Source organism: Engraulis encrasicolus, chromosome 4 (genome assembly GCF_034702125.1).
Source record: "Engraulis encrasicolus isolate BLACKSEA-1 chromosome 4, IST_EnEncr_1.0, whole genome shotgun sequence".
In the NCBI taxonomy this organism is placed as follows: Eukaryota; Metazoa; Chordata; class Actinopteri; order Clupeiformes; family Engraulidae; genus Engraulis; species Engraulis encrasicolus.
In genome coordinates, this window is record NC_085860.1 from 9,673,948 (window position 1) to 9,696,157 (window position 22,210).

A 22,210-nucleotide genomic window follows, 5' to 3' on the forward strand; every position below is an offset into this window, starting at 1 on the left:
AAACACGTTTTAGTTGTAGACTACATTCATATCAACGCATTCATATCGTAAATCCACCACGAGACTCAAATCTTAAATCAACCACGAAACACGGGCAATAATAAAATGTTTTCGCTTTTCATTGCACCTAACTCCTCACTCCGATATTTTCATTGCACCTACCTCCGCATTCCAATAAAGAAGGCACGAGGGGCTACTTATTTATTCAATCGTTATTTTATTTTATTTTTACTGGGAAGGAGTAGGCCTACGGGCATGAGTGTAATCAGGCTATCAGCGGTGTTTTAAATCGGGAGGCGGCCGGTTCTGTCATGGCTACAGTGCATTTGATGTAGGCTACTTTGATCAAAGGAATGTATCTGCAGTGTTCTGTCGCGGCCGGTGTGGCAGCTTTTGTGATATGCACCGGAATTCTCATCAAGCGATGTGGGACAAATGTATGGCAGGAACCGATATCGATATGCACCGGAATTCGGCTATATTTGATTTACCCCACTGTACGGCAGGAACCGAATTGTTACACAGGTAGGCTATATTTGATTTACCCCACTGTACGGCAGGAACCGAATTGTTACACAGGTAGGCTATATTTGATTTACCCCACTGTACCCTGTACAAGGCGGATGAGAATTCCGGTGCATATCACAAAATTGTTACACAGGTAGGCCATATTTGATTTACCCCACTGTACGGCAGGAACCGAATTGTTACACAGGTAGGCTATATTTGATTTACCCCACTGTACCCTGTACAAGGCGGATGAGAATTCCGGTGCATATCACAAAAGCTGCCGTTCCCTGGTTCTGGTTCTGTCGCGGCCGGTCCCCGCCCCTGTGCAAAAATGCCAACGCAAATGCCAACGCATGCATATCGTAAATCAACCACGTAGTTTTCAATGCATATCGTAAATCAACCACGAGACTGAAACCGTAAATCAACCACGAAACACGGGCAATATCGTGAATTCACCACGTCCTTGTACACAATTTCCCCCAGAAATTCCCCCATTTTTTATCGTAAATCAACCACGTAGTTTTCAATGCATATCGTAAATCAACCACGAGACTGAAACCGTAAATCAACCACGAAACACGGGCAATATCGTGAATTCACCACGTCCTTGTACACAATTTCCCCCAGAAATTCCCCCATTTTTTTCGTGAAGACTTTACGACTGGTGCGTGATACGGTTGTAGATTCACAATGGCGTGAAAACACGGTGTTGTCGCGGCTAGTTGCAGCAGCTGATCATACCGGCCCAGTTCTAGTCCCCGTTGTATGGAAATGCGTGCGAGACAGCACCATCGACCCCCCCGTCAAGTTTCATGAATATTTATAAAGCCCGCACCAGAACGCGGAACCCAATGGAAAAGAGACTTATGTAAACCCACTGTGGTATGGCTCTGGGTAGAACCAGAGCCATCTAATAACAGAGTTGCGCAAACCGGGGACCAGGAAGTCGGTTGGTGATGTGATTCGCGTAGATTAAAATGTTTCTTAACAGTAAACTTCTGTTCGTTGGAAACTAACACAGAACCATCACATACCAAACAAAGATTAAGTACAAACAAATTACATGACCTTTACCACATTTTCTGTGTTATACCGCCACCTCCTGGAACTAAGTAACTTCTAATAGAACTAAAGTCAATGGGGCTTGTAAAACAAAGGAGATACGCACTCCGCGCTTCTAAATTAACAATCCGGTGCAACCAGAGCAGGACCAAAACATAGGCAAAAAGGGAAATAAATCTGGTGCCACACGGATGTCTATTTTTTGTAATTTATTTCTTAGTGCAGTGAGACTAACGTTTCGACATGCGTCTTCATCAGAGTCCTCAGAGAAATGGTTTGCCAACGCCCAAATAAATTGGAGATCCACAGCAGGTGTGCGTAAGGGGGCGTGGGTATTTCCTGTAGCGCAAACCAAATCACTGGTGTGCCGTACTCAAAATACATTAGTCATTAGAAAAAGTGGATTAAAAGTTAGAAAATAAAAAGTTACAAGCAACCATGGAAATTCATCAAGTACAAAAATCAACAAGTACAAAAATAGCAGGTAGGCCTATAAGCATCATATATGTAAAACAAACACATCAGCTCAAAAATGTTTACAGCATTACAAAAAACAAGAGAAACTTAATTCCTCATTTAGACCTTGAGGTTCTAAAGTGCCCAATGTATGTATCCAAAAAGCTTCCCTGCATAGGATTTTTTTTAAAATAATCACCACCCCTAGGGGGAGGTATGATCTTTTCTATCCCCCAAAATTTCAATGAAGCAGGGGAACCGTGGTTGGCCTCTTTATAATGCCTAGCCATAGCATATGTCATATTTTGGGTGCGGATGGCTGTCTTGTGTTCGGCTATCCTAAGTTTAAGCTGGCGCTTAGTCTGGCCAATGTAAGCCAAACCGCACGGACATTTAAGCATGTAGATCACATGTGTGCTGGTACAAGTGATCAGTGATGAGATAGGAAATTTCTTCCCTGTGCGCGGGTGTGAGAAATATTTGGCATTACATGAGTTGGAACATTGCGCACAATTATTGCATTTGTAAAAACCTTTTGGCGGGTTGGAGAGCCAAGTAGTTGGGGAGGGAGGCACCATATCAGAGTGCACCAATCGGTCCCGAATATTACGAGCGCGCCTGAATATAAATCTAGGCGGCTCAGCGCAGATCTCTTTGAGCGCAGGGTCGCTATTCAGAACGTGCCAATGTTTACGCACGATGCGCTTGATTTGACTGGCAGCTGGATTGTAACGCGTGGAGAATGACAAACGGGAGGCCAATTGAGATTTAGGCTTTTTACTAAGCAGAGTGGTGCGCTCTGTCATAGAGGCTCTCTCCCAAGCATTAGAAATATCATGTTTGTTGTATCCGCGTTGTTCAAAGCGGCGTGCCAGATCAGAGGCTTTCGATGTAAATTCAGATAAGGTGCTACAGTTCCTCCCTACTGTCGTTCTAAAATCTCTCTGCTGGTAGAACTATGACGCGTCATGAAAGGGGCGGGGTTATCGTGATGTAAAATTGATAAACTTTTTGACCACCATTTTTAAATGCAGCAGCAGGAGTAGCAAGGAAGCAAGATGCGGCAAGTACATCAGGTAGCAACAGACCATGGAAGTTCATGTGCTTCAGGTAAGCATTTGTAAATGTTCAACTAATTGTCTATATTCGTGTGTTTCTTGATTATTGCATGGTTGTTGTCCGTGCAACAGCGCCGGTGTGCGTGTCTGTATGTTTATATTAGCATGCTAACGTTAACGACAGCTGAAAAGGACGCTAGCTTTCCGAAGACCTAAAGTTGATGTTTTCAAGATCATGACGTTTACGTAAAACACTGTCTTTGCTTTGTTAAGAACCAAATGTGACTGTGGAGGCAGCGGAAGAAAGGTTGGCGGAGGATGAGTTGTCTTTGTCGCAAACTACAGCCTCAAGCTCCTCTCCACCACCAAAACGAGGTAAAATTGTTAAACACATTACAACTCTAGTGGTGATGTGAATGTTCTCCATCTAGTTACATGACCGTAGGCCTACACAAAAGGAAAATGCACCAAACATTGAAACTAGGTAGGCGATAAGCAAAATACAGTGTTTTACGTAAACAAAACATGATCTGGAAAACATCAACTTTAGGTTAAAGATGCTGTTGTATAATTTGAGATTTTTATGTTGTATCGGTTTCCCCTCATATTAGGTGTGACTTTACCTGTGAAGAAAGCGTTGCAGAAACGCCTCCAGAAGTCTGAGGTCCAGCGTGCAGAATGGATTGAAAGCGTAAAGAAAAACGGCAATAAGGGGAAGGTTATTCAAGAAAGTCACATAATGGTAAGATGCGGCTGTATGGAATTGGTTTGTCCCTTGTGTCGTGACCAGGGTGGGAATTAGGTTTAGTGGACCAGATAGACATCATTAGATGTTCCATAAGAGCAGTTCCCATACTTAACTTTGATAAAGCCCCCATATACCAGCATATTCCTGCCAAGGGCCTCCTTACTTGGGTGGCGCTATAAGTTAGGCCTACTCCCCCATCCCATTACCCACCCCCCACCGCGCACCCCCTCTCACAACCGAAGTCTACAGTTGCAGTAGGTGTGTGAGGCTGTTGCATTGGCACACACACTACTACACAGTACAGGACCGGTGCAGAATCCTAATTTAACCGTGACCTATCTTAATCTCTGTGATGCATGTGTATGATTGTCTTAAAATATTCATGTATATTATGTGTTAACTACTTGGCACCTTAATTTCCCCTGGAGTTCGATAAAGTAACTCCACTCTTCTACTCGTTGGTATTTTTAGGCATGTGATAAATACTTATCATTGTGATTCTTGGATGTCTGTTGTGAATCATGCAGGTTGCAAGACTGAGGGCTCTTGGCTTTCGGCCCCTGTTGCTGATCGGACATTATGACCATAAAAAACAGGTGTGGCACACCGACCCAGTGGTTCCAGGAGTCTTAGAGGAGCCACAAGCAAATATATTGAAGCAGATTACCTTGCTTTATCAGGATATTCTAGGAGGTACTGTATCATCTTTAAAAAATACTGAAGTCTTTCTTGTCCACAATATACAGTTGAGGACGATATTATTAGCCCCCCTCCTGAAATTAGACATCTCTCTTGATTTCTCAGTGAGGAGGACCATTATGAACCATTTCTGTTATTCTGGAAACAAATACACCGATGGAGATAATGTCCAATGAGTTGAATTTGGATTTTTCCATTTTCACAATGAGTTTAAACAAAAAAGGGTAAAAATGGCAAGGACAAAATTATTAGCCCCCTTATCATTAATAGTCAATAGAGTGCCATTTATGAACCAAAACTGACATCAGGCACTTGGATTAGTTGTTAACTATGTTGGCACATGCCCTACCAGGGATTGTGGCCCATGTTTTCATTGCAAATAGTTAACCTGATCCAAATTGCATGGATGTTGAGGATGGACATTCATTTTCAGCACTCCTCAAAGACTATCTAAAGGATTGAGATCTGAACCACAACATGATCGTGGTTTTAGTAACCTTGAAGAACATTTGAACAATTTTGGATGAAAGTTTTGGGTTATTATCTTATTGAAAGCTCCAGTGAAGATTTTAGCTTCCTCTATGATCATATTTTTGCATGGTCACCTTCCACATTCTATCATAATCTTCTGTTTTTATGGTGCCGTACACAGGGGCGCCGCTAGGGGGGGAAAGGTGATACACTTTCTAAGGGCCCAACCACTGACAGTAGGCCCAGAGAGGTTGCTGATGACATGATTTTAATAGTATTGCTCTTTTTAGACTTTTCTGATAATATTCAAAATTGAATCCTGTATAATGAACCAATTAGATTAGGTTTATCGAGTTCCATATTTTTTCTAGGCCCAAATTGGGAATCTTTCATAGGGCCCAACATTTCTGGCGGCGCCCCTGCCCGTACACCCAAACAAGGTTTCCTGTGGCTGAGGCTGCCACAGAATGATGCTTCCACCACCATGTTTAACTGTGGAAACCATGTTATGAAGTTTTCAGGACTACCCCTTTCTTCACCTGACAGAAGCAGAATTCATGCATCAAAGCAGGTGCAATTGAATCTCATCAGATGAAAGCAGAGACTTTCAAAACTCATTTTTGACTTTCAAATGTTCATAGGCAAAGCTCGATAACACTCTGATATGCACCGCCTTTAGTAAAAGGGTTCTTCTGTGATGATGGCCCCAAAGCCCAATATGATGACAAGCCCTAACAGCTGTCTTTCTTGAAATAAAAACTCCAGGTGAGGCCAGGTCAATAACAATCATCTAGGCAAGTGTCCAATGCTTCTTTGGTCTAATGAGACTAAGCAGTTTCCACAATTACACATAGTGGTGGGGGCATCAAGTTTTTAGACTGTTATTCAGCCTCAGACACAGGGAGTCTGGGTCTGGATCTGGATTGCTGGGTCCTCCAACAACATTGTAACCCAAAGTAAACATTTAAATTAGTTCAGAGGTTCTTCAAGGACACTAAAACCATGATACTGGAATGACCTGCTCAAAGTCCAGTCCTCAATCCCACTGAGAGTCTGTGGCAAATGTCTATACTCAGCATCCATGCAATTTGGACCAGCTAGAACACTTTGATCAGTTGTTAACTAGGTTGGCACATGCCCCATTAGGGATTTTGGCCCATATCTTCACTGCAAAGTGCCTGTTGTCAGTTTTGTTTCATAAATGGCGTCATATTGACTATTCATGATCAGGGGGCTAATAATTTTGTCCTTGTCATTTTTGCCCTTTTTTGTTTAAACTCATTGTAACGATAGAAAAATGAAAATTCAACTCATTGGACATTATCTCCATCAGTGTATTTGTTTCCAGAATAACAGAAACGGTTCATAATGGTCATTCTCACTGAAAAATCAAGAGAGATGTCTAATTTCAGGAGGGAGGCTAATAATATCGTCCTCAACTGTACCTCTCACGTATAGATGTTTAATTTAAATGAATAGGCCCATCAGAGGCAAAGAGGAGAAAGATAAATTGTATTTCGTTTTCCTGATCATAAATGTTAATGTTGCATTAAAGTGTTGTTTTACAGTTGTCACACACTACTCATCATGATTGACTTTTATCTACCACATTTTGTATGTTTTGTTTGTACGTTTAGTTTGCTATGTAGTAAATGCATATAAAAGGGCAACAGTAGGCAGGATTATCCAACCTTCAATAGTCATGCGATGCTTAAATGAGTCATTCATAGGCGAGCGGTGACTTCCGACCCCTTCAGCTGTCTGCTGCTAGAAATTGCCTCTTGCAACTTTTGGCTTGTGGACGCAAATTAATGTTTGTGTCTGAAGAAAACCAGAAAACATACCAGAGTATTGGCATTTGTTTTGACATGAGGGGACGAAATGTGTTTTTTATGCAGAGTGTAGATTTTCAGAAAGGCATGTCAGCCAGGCGCTATGGAAATAGGCGCTATGGAAACGTGCTAATTTACACCCCCCGGGATCCTGACTCGGAGTGCAGGGATCTTGATCTTTCTGAAGGGAGTTAACAGGGACCGCCTTACAAAACGTTCCATGGCGCAATAATAGCCTTAGGATTATTTCTTGTTCATCTTAAGTATGAGAACGACATATTGATTTAATGAAAAGTTAAATCACGTGGGAATTAAAATGTCCAAGTAGTTTGTTGATTTCCAAACCTGGTTCGCTGTTCTAGACAGGGGTCCTCCAACTTTATCACGACAAGGCCCCCCATATAGCCTACCAGTAGATTCCATCTAGGACCCCCTTGACATGGGTCAAACCACAATATTTTTTCTATGCACACGGTTTCCCACCTCAATGAAGTTGGTGCATTCCGTCCAAGTACTACAGGAAATCTGAAAGAAATAGCACATAATATACAAACATGGTAAAGAATAAAATGACACAGTTGCTGTACTGTATATCCTTCACCAGTCTACCCTTTTCATATCATGCCCAAACAGCAGGCAGTGCATACACATAGGAGGCTAAGGTTCCCATAGGCCCATGGTAGTAGTAAAGGTATAGTGGCCAACTGGTGTTGTTAAGCTTATTTTGTATTTATTTTGGTTTACTGTAGTTATTCAATTTTATGAAATTATTCATTTGATTTTGCTTTTTTTTTTTACGACCAACCTGCCGTGACCCCCCCCTGGCATCCCCTTGTGGCTCCAGGGGTCCCCCCCCCCACACACACACATTTTGAAAACCATTGTTCTAGAACACCACGCAAAATCGTGCCTCTCTGTGACATCAGCTGAATTGAACAGAAGTGACTGGACTCCTTGCGAAATGATATGAAACACAAGAAGTTGGCAAAAAGCCTACTACCATTGGCAGTGGTCTGATTGAATTCACAAGTCTGTTATTCAGAAATGAAGACGAGCCATGTAAGAAGTAATATTAGCAGATATTGAGAGGCTGAAAGAACAGGAGAAGGGTAAAACTCAATTATTGTTGTTATTATTGTAGTAGAATTGACTATTTAAAACGTTTCCTCCTATGTGCAACGAATCGATACATAATATGGCTTTAACTTTCTGAAATGACTGACAAAATACTCACATTTGTCATGATGTTCTAATTTTGTGAGCTGTACCTGTATCTGACACACATTCTCCTACTGTTCAACCAGCTGTTCGTGCCAGTGAAAAACATGACACATGTGTGTCAGGAATCCTTGAGCCTCAAAGTACCCAGAACGAGTCAGACTCACATGGTGACTCAAACGATGAGGACTGGAGTGAAGATGTGGATGAAGGAGACTCACAGAGCGACTCTGATGAAGGACAGAGTGACACCAGTCAACATGACCAACAGAGTGACTCAGACCAGAGAGGCCAAACACCATTCAGTGAAAGAGAAGTGAATGGGACTAATGGACTGAATGGTAAGCCTTTCTTTTTAAGTCTTGTGGTGTTATACATGCTGTATCTATGTGGTATGCTCAACTTTGGCGTCACAATGCACTGAAAAAGGATACACAGCAAGTCCACTGATGTCCTTTTGGCATCTCTTGCTCGTTATCACAGACCGGAATTAAACTAGACAGGGCCAGTCCTAGTCGGGTCTAACCGGCTACTGCTTCATTTGAGGTTTTTAATTCAATTTTGAGTGGGTGTTATTATGTTGAACCAAGATATTTGGTGCACCGAGGGGCGGTCTTAAACGATAACAGAGAGTGTTTATGGGTAGTACGAGAGAGGAATCTTGCGACTTTTTCCGGGTGGTACTGTCCACTAAGTGGCGCCATCCAGACAGCGCAGAGGAGCGCCAAGGAGCGCAGAGGCTGTTGAAATGAATGGGGTTCCATGGAGCTCAACCACGATGCTGCCATTGCTTTGGGAGAGAATTGGTATCATCGTTTCAATTTATTTTTCTAAAAAAAATTCTAATTTCTAAATAAATTATTCTTTCAAACAGCACTTAGTTTGAATGTTTAAACTCGCTGGATCTTTGTAAAATACGACTTTATTGTCAATATGACGTCACGAGTGGCTTCACACACTGCGTTTGGATTGGTCGGCCGGCTGCATTGCTGTGATCACGACGGCCGTAAAGCAATTTTGTTAGCAAGATGCTAGCGGAGCCTGACTCATAAATGCCAAAGCTGTAGGAAATCAGAAGGACATAACTCACAGGTTATTGTACATTTCATTGAAATCCACATTGGTTTCTCAGAACTTACAGTAATATTGTCAAGTTTCAGCCGACAGCGAGCACAATGTCAAGTTATTAGCGTCAGCCTTATGAGCTCTGCTGTCTCGGCAGCGCTCTCTAGGTGAACTGCAGGCACGGGTTGGAGGGCGAGATTCAACACTGTATGTAAACCCACTGTGACGATAACTTCAGCCATTTTCAACTTGCAGTTGTAATGCTCAGATTACCCTGTCAGTATCTGAGATTATTTATTAATTTATTTATTTTTCAGCCTTTTCCGAGATCCTGGTCATTGTAATGGGGGCAGATGTTTGTTTACATTTCAAAAAACATCTCACTTAATTCCCAAAAACATCCAAAAGGTTATGCAACATCAGCAAACAGCGATGGCTTTTGGGAAAATATTTGATGTAGGCCCATGTTAAGAATTTTTCAAATGTAAACAAAAGCTGCCCCCATTAGAATAGCTCAGATCTCGGAAAGGGCTGAGCCAAAAAATGTTGCGTCACCGGGTACTGACAAGCCAAGGGTAGTGTGAGCAATACAACAGCATATTGATATTGACTGAAGTGGTCCTTTAGGGGCAGGTCCACCATGCAATGGGTAGCACCAAGTGGGTGGAAGAGGGTGGCATCCAGACTTGCATTAAGTAGAAGTAGAAGTACTCTTACAAATGTAATTGCGACACTGGTGGTGGGATGTTGCATGGTTGCACGTGAATTAAAGTTGCATTGTGTTTGGATGGTAGACAAAGTAGGTAGAGCACAATGCTGCTCATTCTGTGCTGCCTATTGCCAAATTTAATCTTTTCATAAATATTTACAAAATAATAGAAAAAAATAATTTACTAAATAAAGATTTTTATTATTACAAAGTGCTTGCTACTTTGCCAACCAGTTCATTGCGTGACGTTTTTGGGAAACGTGTCAAATATGTGTGATATTCTATGTACTTGTAACTATTTTAAGACGACCGTAGTGCAGCATTTTTGCATACATAACTTAAGCCCTTCTCGTTCACCAGAAAGCATTTTTAATGGAAAAGAGATGAGAACCCATGTGTGTCCTCTGGAGAGGCTTTGCAATGGATTTTAGCCCCAACGATGCCAATTCCTAGCACTAGAATATGGAATGTTTTTTTTTAGCTCATTGCGAGACTTTTTTTCTCCTCAGAGTTCAATGTATAGTTCTACAACTAGTTCTAGCAGTGAAGCCACGAAGACGTGGGCGGACATGGAACCACTTGCTCACCTTGTTGACAGTGGGCTAATCAGAAGTGTACAGTTGTGTGGCTACTTGACAAGACATCTCCATCGTGGATAGATAAACATTGAGTTGAATTTCCGTTAAACTGCCGCACTTGCTGAATGTTTTATTCCTTATCGTCATGTTACTCCGGAGGGAGAGCCAGCTAATGCCTTGCGAATCTCCTTTGTAGTCAACAACTTGGGTCAAAGAAATAAATGAAGGTTATCAGACACTTGCTTGAACACATCTGCAGCAAACGATAGTCGGGCTTTGTTCACAAGTTTTTTTTTTTATTCCATTGTGGGGTTTTTTTTTCGTAGCTATAATTCACTCTGCTTGGGGCTCGTGTTCTCAACCTGTACCGGATTTTACAGTAATGTTTCAGCTAATTTTGATGCAAAGCGCCGTAATGATTACAATAAGGCTCTCAGCATGCTTACTGTAGGATACGCGCGCATTCATGATTCGTTTATGAACACGTTAACATGCATATTTAATGTCAATTTTGCGCGCGTTGGACACGGCTGCCAAATGCGTGCGTCAGGTGCGATATCTTGGTATACACGCAGCATCACTAGTATGACCAAAGCACCACAAGTTGTGCAGCTAAAAATGTCTATTTCTGGACATTCAAAATGATGGACAGGGGAGAAGATCCACCTTTTCATGTATGAAGACTGCCTTTTTCCCATTAATAATGGATACTTAATTTGATGGTGGTGGTAAGTATTTCTGAATGGACAGCATGAGTTTTGGAAAGTAACTGCTAAAATTATTACAGAGTGCACCTGTACTAATTACCTCCGCCAGGAGGTTATGTGATCGCCCGAATTTGTGTGTGTGTTCGTCACGCTGCTATTACATGGCCTGCCACAGGGTGCGCAAGGACCACTGAGGTGAAGCCCTGAGCAGCACCACTTACTAACTGGCGTAGGCTACCTTCACGCAGCCACACCGGGGCAGAGCATTGAAGTGAAATGCATTAGCCTACCGCAGTCAAAATCGCTATCAAAAAGCAGGCTTAGCTACAGCCTCGCAGATCGTTTAAGTTCACAATGCTGTCCAAAACATTAATATAAAATGAGGCTCAAAGAAAGGTGCGCGCGAATTGCGTTAAGGGAGGTTTATGCCTCGAGATCAGCATCACTGCATCATGATGCAGTGAGCCGCGCAGTTAACGGAGTGAAGCCCCCCCCATCACGCAGGTACTCTGGGGCACCTCCCCGAAATTGTGTCTCGACGCAGGGAGCGACGGCGTGAAAGGGCGAAAATAGGTCTCTGATTGGTCCTCTCCACCAGCCTGCTCTGTCCTCGAGTCGAGAACAAGCGCTACTTCCTTGTTCTAACCTTCGTCGGTCTACGGACTGTGAGCTCTTCATTAAATAAGTTGCCCGTGCTTTGTTGTTTGATTTATTTACACGAACCAAAGACAACACATGCGCTTGCAAGTTACGACGCTGAAGTTATTTGGACAGTTGAACAGTGGTTCCGAGGTCGAGGAAACATTCCGCTTCGTCCTCGACAAATGAGCCACTTCTTTGTTCCAAACTACTACTGTGGCTGCCAGTGCGATCAAACATGCACGTGATATAAATATTTAATGTTTCATTTTCATTCTCGTCGAGTCTGTGATGCTAAAAAACAACCGACACGTCTAGTTTACTCTTTGTATTGAAGGCAGTTTCAGCGTGGAATGACATCGCGCAGACCGTGCTTCAAAACAGGGCATAAACAAGAATTAACTGCATCATGGCTGCGACAAGCTCACTCTGTGGCACAAGTAGGAAGCATAACCCGCCCTTAAGTCCACGGTGATTTGCTGCTTCCCCAATCCCCGCGCACTGAAGCCATCAGCACTACAAACATTCCATAGACCTAGACTTCATAACGAATGAACGCTGGAGATGCGGCGAACAGTGATTTTCAATACGAAATAGAGAGCAGGCCCGGGTGCCGATCAACTGCCCACAGTGCCAAGACCAGCTCGCAATAACCCTCATGAACGGATTCCCATAGGCTAGGCCTATTCACAGGTAGGAGGAACTTCTCCAACAAGTGTAGTGTCGGGGTAGTCAATGATTCCGCCAGTCGAGTCGACATGTCTCTCGCTAAGCAATTGCGTTTGCACCACAACGTTGGTGTCACGATATTGCAACAGCTAGAAATGATAGAAGTGGATTTACCTCTCAAAAGTTTGTTTAGCCTTACGAAATAGCCCAAAACAATAACTGACACTCCACAACCATCCATGCACTGCCACTGGATAAGGGGATTCTTGCACATTTCATTCTGATTCAATAATTAAGTGAACGGCTCTGTAGCCACAGTATGTTGTCTTGTTATTACAAAAAAATATATAATAATATAATATAATATATAGGCCTATTACTGCGCGTTGGGGACCGTTGCACTTCTGTAGAATATGTAGGCCTACTGCGGGTGTTGGCCAATGAAAATTGTGCTTTTGTATTTGTATTTTGTTTTAGATGGTAGCCTAATGAAAGGCATGCTGCCAATCATCAACAATGTGACTAATATGTAGCAATGAGCTTTAAGGCATAAGTGATTTGCAAATCACAGAAGGCATAGGCTATAGCATGAACAATCACTTTGCCAATAAAACAATCAAAGGTGAACTAAACAGACCACAGCTAGAGGACATGGAAATGATAAAAGAGACAGATAGAACTATAATTTGGTTGCGACTTGACGGTTCAATTACCTGAACACAAATGCTATGTACTGTAGCCTATAGGCCTAAATGCATGAAACCACATCAGAACTCTACACCTATGTCCAAAACGAACTGAACTTCCTTGGCGGAGGTCTGCGTTCTCTGAATGCATTTCTAGTTTTGTTTTGTGTTAACGGCTTACACATTCATGGTTCATAATCTGCAGACTGCCGAAATGCTGTTGAAAGGACAGATAACAACAATAAGGACCCACCATCCACAGGAGAAGAGGATGGATTATCAACCACTGCACAAGGCAGCCTGCACAAGATGGCTGTCAATCCAGGCAAAACAGTTTATGGTATGCCTAAATTGAAGTGCAACGAATGTGGCAAAATCTTCTACTTTGCACGTAATCTTGAGAAGCATGAGAAGACCCACACAAAAGGGGTGTCCCCAGCAAAAATGGATAAACATGACAAATGTTCGTCAGCAATCCATGAAGGAGACCCACAGAGAGACTCGGATGAAGGGCAACACGACACCAGTCAACACGACCAACAGAGTGATTCAGAGCAGAGCAGCCAAACACCAATCAGTGAAAAAGAAGTGAATGGGACCAATGGACTAAATGGTAAGTGTTTCTTTTTAAGTCTTGCGGTGTGATACATGCTGCATCTGTGTGGTATATCCGAACTCCTGCCGTTTAAATTAAAATGGTAAAGTTTCGATTACCCTGGATCCGGTAGTGCTGGCCCTGTAAGTAAGGGGTTGGTGGGGGGGTTGGGGGGTGTTTCACTAGAGTGAGCATTGCCCAGGACACCAGTCATTGTAGGATTGCCACTAGGGTGGGAGGACATGGTGGCTGAATGAGCCAAGACATCGTACCATTGCACCTTACACCGGCAACCTGGATTCAATTCTGGCCCGAGGTCTTCTGCTGATCCTTCCCCTCTCTTTCTCCCACTCATTACCACCGTCCTGTCCTGAGTAAAGGCACTAAAGGCCCAAAAACATATCTTTAAAATAAAACATAAATAAAAACAGCCACTGGGTGACATAATGCAGGCCTTGCAAGTACACTAAGGCTTTCTGGAGTTTTGCAGTAAAACATACTAGTTTTGTTTCATGTTAACACCATATACATTCATGATTCATAATCTGCAGACTGCCGAAATGCTGTTGAAAGGACAGATAACAGCAACAGCAATAAGGACCCACCATCCACAGGAGAAGAGGATGGATTATCCACCACTGCACAAGGTAGCCTGCACAAGATGGCTGTCAATCCAGGCAAAACAGACAATGGTAGGGGTACATTTAAGTGCAACGAATGTGGCAAAATCTACTTGCATGTAGGTAGTTTGACAAAACATGAGAAAACCCATACAAAAGGTTTCTATGATGGTAGGCCTACATTTAAGTGCACCGAATGTGGCAAAGTCTACTTGCATGAAGATAGTCTAAGAAAACATGAGAAAACCCACACAAAAGGTTTCTATGAGAAAACCCACACAAAAGGTTTCTATGATGATAGGCCTACATTTAAGTGCACCGAATGTGGCAAAGTCTACTTGCATGAAGGTAGTCTAACAAAACATGAGAAAACCCATACAAAAGGTTTCTATGATGGTAGGCCTAAATTTAAGTGCACCGAATGTGGCAAAGTCTTCTTGTATGCACAGAATCTGGATAAACATGAGAAATCCCACACAAAAGGTGTTTCCCCAGCAAAGATGGATGAAGAAAAATTAAGGTGCACTAAATGTGGAAAAGTCTTCAGTTCCAAAGCAATTTTGAGAAGGCACCAGTTAATCCATGTAAAAGACAGAAACGAGATTCAGAAAAAAACACCAAAGCATTCATGCTCTAAATGTGACAAACTTTTCTATCAGAAAAGTAAACGTGACGAACATGAGCGATTTCACACTGGGGAGCGACCATTTGTGTGCTCTTACTGTGGCAAGACATTTAGAACAAAAGTTAATTTTCAAATGCACATAAGAACCCACACAGGGCAGCGTGACTATGAGTGCTCAGTCTGTGGAAAGCGGTTCATCCAGCATTCACAACTGGTCGGTCATAAGCGACTGCACACTGGTGAGAAACCCTACTTGTGTTCTTTCTGTGGCAAAGCTTTTTGCACCTCAGGATCGTTGTTGATTCACTCACGGACTCATACTGGAGAACGTCCATACAAATGTGAGTTTTGTGAGAAATCGTATGCAACGCGATATCGGCTGACTTATCACAGGAGAGTCCACACAAAGGAGAAACCATACCATTGCGCTGTGTGTTCAAAACGGTTCAGTGGTAATTCTGAATTGAGAAAACATATGCGAATACATACAGGAGAGAAACCGTATGAGTGTCTTGTGTGTAGAAAAAAGTTTGCAAGACCAGACAATCTCAGAACTCATCAACGTGTTCATAGATAACGTCTGGGTCTTACCAGCAAATGTTGCTACTTAACAGTTTTTTATTCTGCACTGAATGCATTGCAAAAAAGTCAGACTTTTTTTAGCCCAGAACTTTTGAATGGGTGCGTGGATTTGGATCAACACTTGCGTGCAGGAACTGATGGAAATTGGAGAACAAATTCAAGATGGCTGTGTACTTTTTTTGAGTGAAATTTTTGGAACGGGTCAACAGTTTTTTTTTTTTTTTTTTTTTTTTTTTACTAAATCTTACATACTTTCAGAGGTCCAGCAATTGGTTCAATTTTGCAGGACAACACTTTTAACAAAAAGTCAGCCATCCTGAAAATCTACCATTTTTAATGTCATCTTTTTGAACTTTTTAATGTTACTTTTAATGTCACTTGAACAAGTGCCTGGATCTGCATCACATCTTTCTGAGACATTCTCAGAAAAATAAATAACCAACTAATGTTTTCAATTGCAAATATTCTCGGCAGAGACTTAAATTCTGGTACCAAAGATTCTCCTATTAGAGCAAGATCATAAATCCCATACGTTTCCTGGTTTCATGTGACGTCAGGTGAACACCCCTTAAGGAGACCTTTGGTTAGGAAGTGCACATCTTATGCAAGCAGTCACCAAACGCCACAGGAAGAGACGGAGGAGGGGACAATGCCCTCTTAGGTGGCCGAATGGGGTGCCTAAGTCTGCGCCCCTTCCGGGCAGCTCATGGGGCTGAGAAAGTAAAAAAAAATGACTGGGCTGTAATGGACTGATCAAACCCATTTTTCGATCCACCTGGCATTCCCCCCTAGATTACACATATGCTGTACCTCAGAATTAATGATAATCAATGGTGTGTTGTCAACTTCAGTTTGTGCGTTGTGTGCCTGGAAAAATATGTAATTATTTGGACTACACAACAGAAGTCGCATGTCTGACGTGCAGCCACTTCAGTCACAGTGCAGGGGTATAAGGTGCACCTCGCATATTTGACATGAACCGAGGCTGTGCACCCTCAGCCTCGGTTCACATCCAAGACCTCTTACCCTGATTCGCACAAAAACTTAAGTAACCTTTTTTTTTTTTTTGCCTGGTGAAAAGGAGTGGTCTTATGACTGCAATCCAAACCTTTTTAAAGGAATATTCCTCACTTTTTTTTTGATCTTCACATATTTTCAGTATTTCCAAAAACTTCCAGTACTTACATTTATTGGTATCATAATTATTAGCATAGCCTAGCATAATCACTGGAAATACCGTAAATGGGAGCATTAACATCTAGTCACAAGTGATCAGAGGACAGGATTAAATAGCCGTTTTGCCCCCCTGAAAGAATTTTAGGATTTTACATTCATTTTTAAAGTAGTTTATAAGTACAGTTGGTGATGTTTTGTTTGCTCCCATAGACTTGCATTGCTACGCTTAATTTGGCTATAACTTAGTGTTTAACTAGGCAATGCAAACACATAAACGGAAAATTCTATGTATTCTCATATTTGTTATTAGTATTACTACATATGAGCATTTCTTGAAATGGAGTCGACTGTTCTTAAAAATTCACTGCCATCATATGTGAAATCCAGAGCAGATGCCAAACGGAATCAGGATTTAGCTTGAGTCTCTCCATTCACTCCCATTCAAAATTTCGCCATGCCGCGAAAGCACGGTGTTGTCGCGGCTACTTGCAGCAGCTGATCATACCTGGCCCAGTTCTAGTCCCTGTTGTATGGAAATGCAGGCCAGGCAGCACCATAGCCCCCCCGTCAACTTTCATAAATATTTATGACGCTTAGTTGTGTTAGAACAGTTCCACGGAACCTAATGGGTAAAGGCCATATATTTCTCACGTCAAAACGGCTTCTCACAAGGAGGCTTGGAGCTTCCAAAATGGGGTTCATGGAAATGACCAACATGTAATATAGAATTTGGCTTTTAAAAAATGGGTTAATAATGCTGTGAGCACAAAAAGCACAATTCCTTGACAGCTCTTTCCTTTGACGAGAACTGAAGTCGTAACACAATTGCTTGATTTGTAAAAACTAGCTGTAGAAAAGCCATGGTGAGTGTTAAAGTGCATGTTTGCACATGACTGCCATCAGTTACAGAGAGGGCAACATGTCACAGTTGGAACAAGGATTGCACACTTCTTCGGTACCATGTCTGAAGCACACAAAAAATTGAGCCACGCCTAGTTAGTGTGGTTCAGGTGTTAACCTATAAGCCTGGTTCGAACCGTTCTGCGTCCCACCGAAGTGTGGCTTCACTTTTTTTTGTCTTTACCCCTTCCCCTCCCATCTTCGTCTCCGTAAAGATAATTAGTTTCCCCGCTGTCAGCCTAGCCACAACAACTTTGGGGACTATTCTTCATTCACCATCCCGATTTGCAAGTGACAAAATGACATTAGAATTGGGCTTTTGCGAAATACTGAAATACAATCATTTTGTCAGTGACGTCATCATGAGGCCACAAGACAAGACATAGACATAGACTTAGGTGTGGACATGGACAGTTAGACATAGACAGTACACATACATTACACTGGAGTACCTATACAATACCATAAGTTAAAATCATATAAGGTGCAGACTGGGCAACAGCGGACATGCATAGAACATGTTAGAAGAAACCTGTGTAACTATTCCTGGCACTGCAAGGTGGGTGGGAAGAGTGAATTACCAGTACAACTGCCCCCTTAAGTCACCTGTTGGGCTGCTAATAGTGCTGTAGGTTGGTATGATCTCTCCCCCCCTTACTTCCATTTAGAGCATTCCATTTTACAACGTTGTCCTCTATTTATTGTAGACCTTATGTGGTATGCACACGCAGTTTTGTTTAGTAAAAAAAAAAAAGACATTATCAAAAATCACTATGCCGGGGGACTGTGTGGTAAAAAAAATCCTAATTACATTGTTCCATCACATTGAATGTTCAATACATTGCTCGTAAAATCTTATTTGCAATCATGTTTGTTGTTGTTGCATTTGTATCGTTTTGTTTTATTATTTTGAAAACAATATTGTGTAGGATTCACTCATATAGTGTGAGCAGGAGACCGAACTTGAGCACACTGCTTATTGGGTTGACGGGGTTTAATTCATCTTATTCTACTAGAACATTTTGTTATTACCACCATTTCCCTTTATTCTTGCCATGTATTCTGTGAGTGTTTGTACTGTATTTCATCCATGAGCGAAAGCCTTTGTCTGATGTGCATTAATAAATAAATGTTTGTTAAAAAAAGTTAACCTTCATTTGTTGACATTGTTGTGCACCTACTGTATGTGCCACCTATCTAGCCATTCTTTAGATCTTTTTCATAGTCCCACATTCTTTAGGCAGAAATTAGTTAGTAGAGAAGTAGAGGGAACGGTATTAATCCTGAAGGGAAATTATTGTGTCTAGTAGCATACACACATACAAATTCATCAGAAATGCACAGGTGTAGTGAAATTCTACTTCACCTGCTTTCAGGTTGTGGCCATAAAATTTGAATATCGTGACAGGATATTGTTGATTTTATTTCCATAATTCCGTCAATAATGTTAAAATTTCATGGATTATAGATTCATTGTCCACATTTTAAACTACCGGTATTACAATTAGTTTATTCTGACATGTTTTGGCCTTCCATCTCCAAAAAAACATGAATGATGTATTTCACAATATTGTAATGAAATCAGCATTTTCTCCAGAAAAAAAGAAAAAAATTCAGGTCACATCAAATCAGTTGAAATTTAGTTCTTTCTAAATAACATGTCAATGTTTAATATTTGGTTAGAAATGTCTTGACCTTAATCACTGCCATGATGCATTTGACAGTGGACTCAATGACGGGGGCATTGCATGGGAGTTATGGAAGCCCAGATATCCTTGATGATTTGCCGTCAGCCGTTTTCCCCCACACTTCCCTCTTGATTATAAACCATAGATATCCATACCACATTTTGGAGATTTGGTGTTATGAGCATTCTAATGCATCAGACCTAACATCCCATTCATGGCCAGAGTAGGTGTTGCAACTATGCTGCTAATTGAAACCGTGCTGCACCCCTACCCCTAATTCAGGGGTTCCCAAGCTTTTTCCCCTGCGCACCCCCTTGTACATTTCAATGTGGTTCGCACACCCCCTGAGCGAATATTTTGGTGTGCTGATGGCCGCGCAAGTATGGATTCACTGCTCATTCACTGCATATTAAGCACAGTCGTTTTTGGGGAATCCTCTTTTCCAATAGCCTTGGAATTAAACTACACTTCAGATGAACCCTTCCAGCATACAATGCACCATACAATTAAAAACTACTTAATGTTCATTAATATTGGATAAAAACTACCATATCCGCCATTGCTCTATTCACCTTGCGCACCCCCTTAAGGCAGGCCGCGCACCCCCAGGGGTGCACGCACCCCAGTTTGGGAAACCCTGCCCTAGTTGACCAGTAATATGACTGTAAGATGTACATACACAAAAACACACACACACAAAAACACACACACACTTATATATAGCCAGAGTAGGTATTGCAACTATTCTGCTACTGAAACAGTGCTGCTTATTATCTTTTCATGTATATTAACTTAATAATAAACTAATATTTACTAGAATGACCAATGTACAGGATGTTTTGCAGCTAAAATGTCTATTTTTGAAATTCCCAGGGTTGTGACTGACAGTATCTCGACTCGAATACATCTAATTGAAATACATTTTGAAATTTCATGCAGTTTGTATTTCATGTAGGCCTACAGTAAGTGAATTACACGTAGGCCTATTTGAATGTTGTATCAACATACTTTCCCTCCTTTATTTGGAATTTTCGAAATAACACCAGTATTTTGTAGATGGTACTACAAATCAAATACTATGTAAGTGAAGCTAGCCATATTGGAATGTACAAGTGTTTGTGTGCGGTCTTGGCTTTCTGGGAAAGGGGTGAAGGACTGTGAATTACAAGTATTTGAATGTTGTATCAACACACTTTTCCTCCTTTATTGGGAATTTTCAAAATAACACCAGTATTTTGAACTCTAGTAGATGGTACTACAAATCAAATACTATGTAGGACCCTACAAAGCCCAACTCCATAGAAGTTGGGACGCAAGGTTAATTGTGAATAATAACAAAATACTGCCATTTTCAAAAAGTCTGGGTCTGACATTAGTTGGAGAACGGTAGGGCCTACATAGAAAATATATCAACCATCAAAACTGACCAAAATTATTGTTTTGGGGGATATTCATGAATATGTAAATCCAACGTGTCTCAAAAGAGTTGGGACGGGGTCAATAAAAGGCAGCAAATGTCGAGGAATACTTCAAACAAAACAAAGGACAACACTTAACAGTTAATAGCATTAACCGATGAGATGATTTTATATAAGAAACAGTGTTGATTCCTATCTTGGACATGATTTCAACAGCTTAAACGGTAGGTGTATTCCTTGTCATGTTTTGCAATGTTTTCCTTTCTGTAGTGCTTACAGTGTGGCAGGTCTGGACCAAAAGCCAGCCATTTTATGTCCTGCTGGTCCTTATGTTGGAGTTAAACTGTTAAAACATAGTAGAGAATGCAATTTGTCCTTGCTATGTGGCAGTAATCGAAGATCTCCCTTCAAAATATAAAGCACGAGTGGCTTTTCATGCTGTTTAATTTTATTTCATTCAGTACTGTATTCATGGGGGCCGCTAGGGGGGCGAAAGTGGTACAGATTCTAAGGGCCCAAGCACTGATAGGAGCCCTTAAGGGGGCCCAAGCACTGAGAGGGGCCCTTCAGGGGGCCCAAAATTCGAATCTTTCATGGGGCCCAACATTTCTGGCAGCGCCCCTGACTGTATTCAATTCTACAAGTGAGTTAGAACAGCTTAACCAATGTACTACTACACCCGCATGCCATCATGGAGGCTGACTTTTGAAGTTGGCACTAACACAAGTTGCATGGTCAATTTTCACTGTAGTAAGTTACATGATGTGCAGCAAGACTATATTATTTTCAAAAAGAATTGACTTCTGCTGACTTCTGTAAGCAAATTACAGTTTCCCATGTCTTCTGGGTCTATTTCAAGTGAGCTCGGGTGGATAGGGGAATGTTAAACCCCTCTATCATTTGCACATGAAGCGTCCTTAATGGTCAAGTTTTAACTAGCTGTAATTCTCGGAGTGCTAGAGTGAGACTACAGCCAATATATATTTCATGATGTTATGAACCTATGCAATGCGTTTAATGACAAAATATGTCTTATATACACTCAATCACGGTAAATCAAAGGAATTCAAAACTTTATGTAATAACTAGGCCTATGGTAATTCTCTGCATCTTTAATTCTGAGTGACTCAGCCTCTGTGATTGTCTTATAAATTGTACATCAGTACAATTCATTTTGAAATGTTCTTTGTCTATGGTTTGGGCGGCCTTTTTTTATCATGACAAGTTTAAATCAAAGAAAGATGCATTGTATGTTTATATTTGGGTTATCGTTGTTTAACATGCAACCTATATAATCAAAGGTAAGTGCAACAATAATACCCATTAATAATTCAAGGTTCTTTGCCGTGAATTTTAATGACTGTAGGCCTACATTGTAGGACTTGTGTACACTAAACATGTCATGATTTAAACAAAACAAGTAAAATATTAATGTTTAAGTATAGGCCTAGGCCTATGTTGCTGATAAGTGGATTAACAGACTCAAACAGATTTTA

The 22,210-nt window shown here is 41.4% G+C and overlaps 1 protein-coding gene across 1 annotated transcript in view; it reads left to right on the forward strand.

The window, feature by feature from the left end:
* Positions 1 to 3,062: 3,062 nt before the first annotated feature.
* LOC134447264 (uncharacterized) overlaps positions 3,063 to 22,210 on the forward strand; it is a 28,881-nt gene continuing 9,733 nt past the window's right edge. Inside the window, exons 1-7 of the mRNA XM_063196644.1 lie at positions 3,063 to 3,141; positions 3,363 to 3,464; positions 3,701 to 3,831; positions 4,365 to 4,530; positions 8,144 to 8,398; positions 13,316 to 13,723; positions 14,257 to 14,352. Coding sequence (XP_063052714.1) covers positions 3,090 to 3,141; positions 3,363 to 3,464; positions 3,701 to 3,831; positions 4,365 to 4,530; positions 8,144 to 8,398; positions 13,316 to 13,723; positions 14,257 to 14,352 — 1,210 coding nt within the window. The 5' untranslated portion in view covers positions 3,063 to 3,089. The remainder of the gene's footprint in view (positions 3,142 to 3,362; positions 3,465 to 3,700; positions 3,832 to 4,364; positions 4,531 to 8,143; positions 8,399 to 13,315; positions 13,724 to 14,256; positions 14,353 to 22,210) is intronic.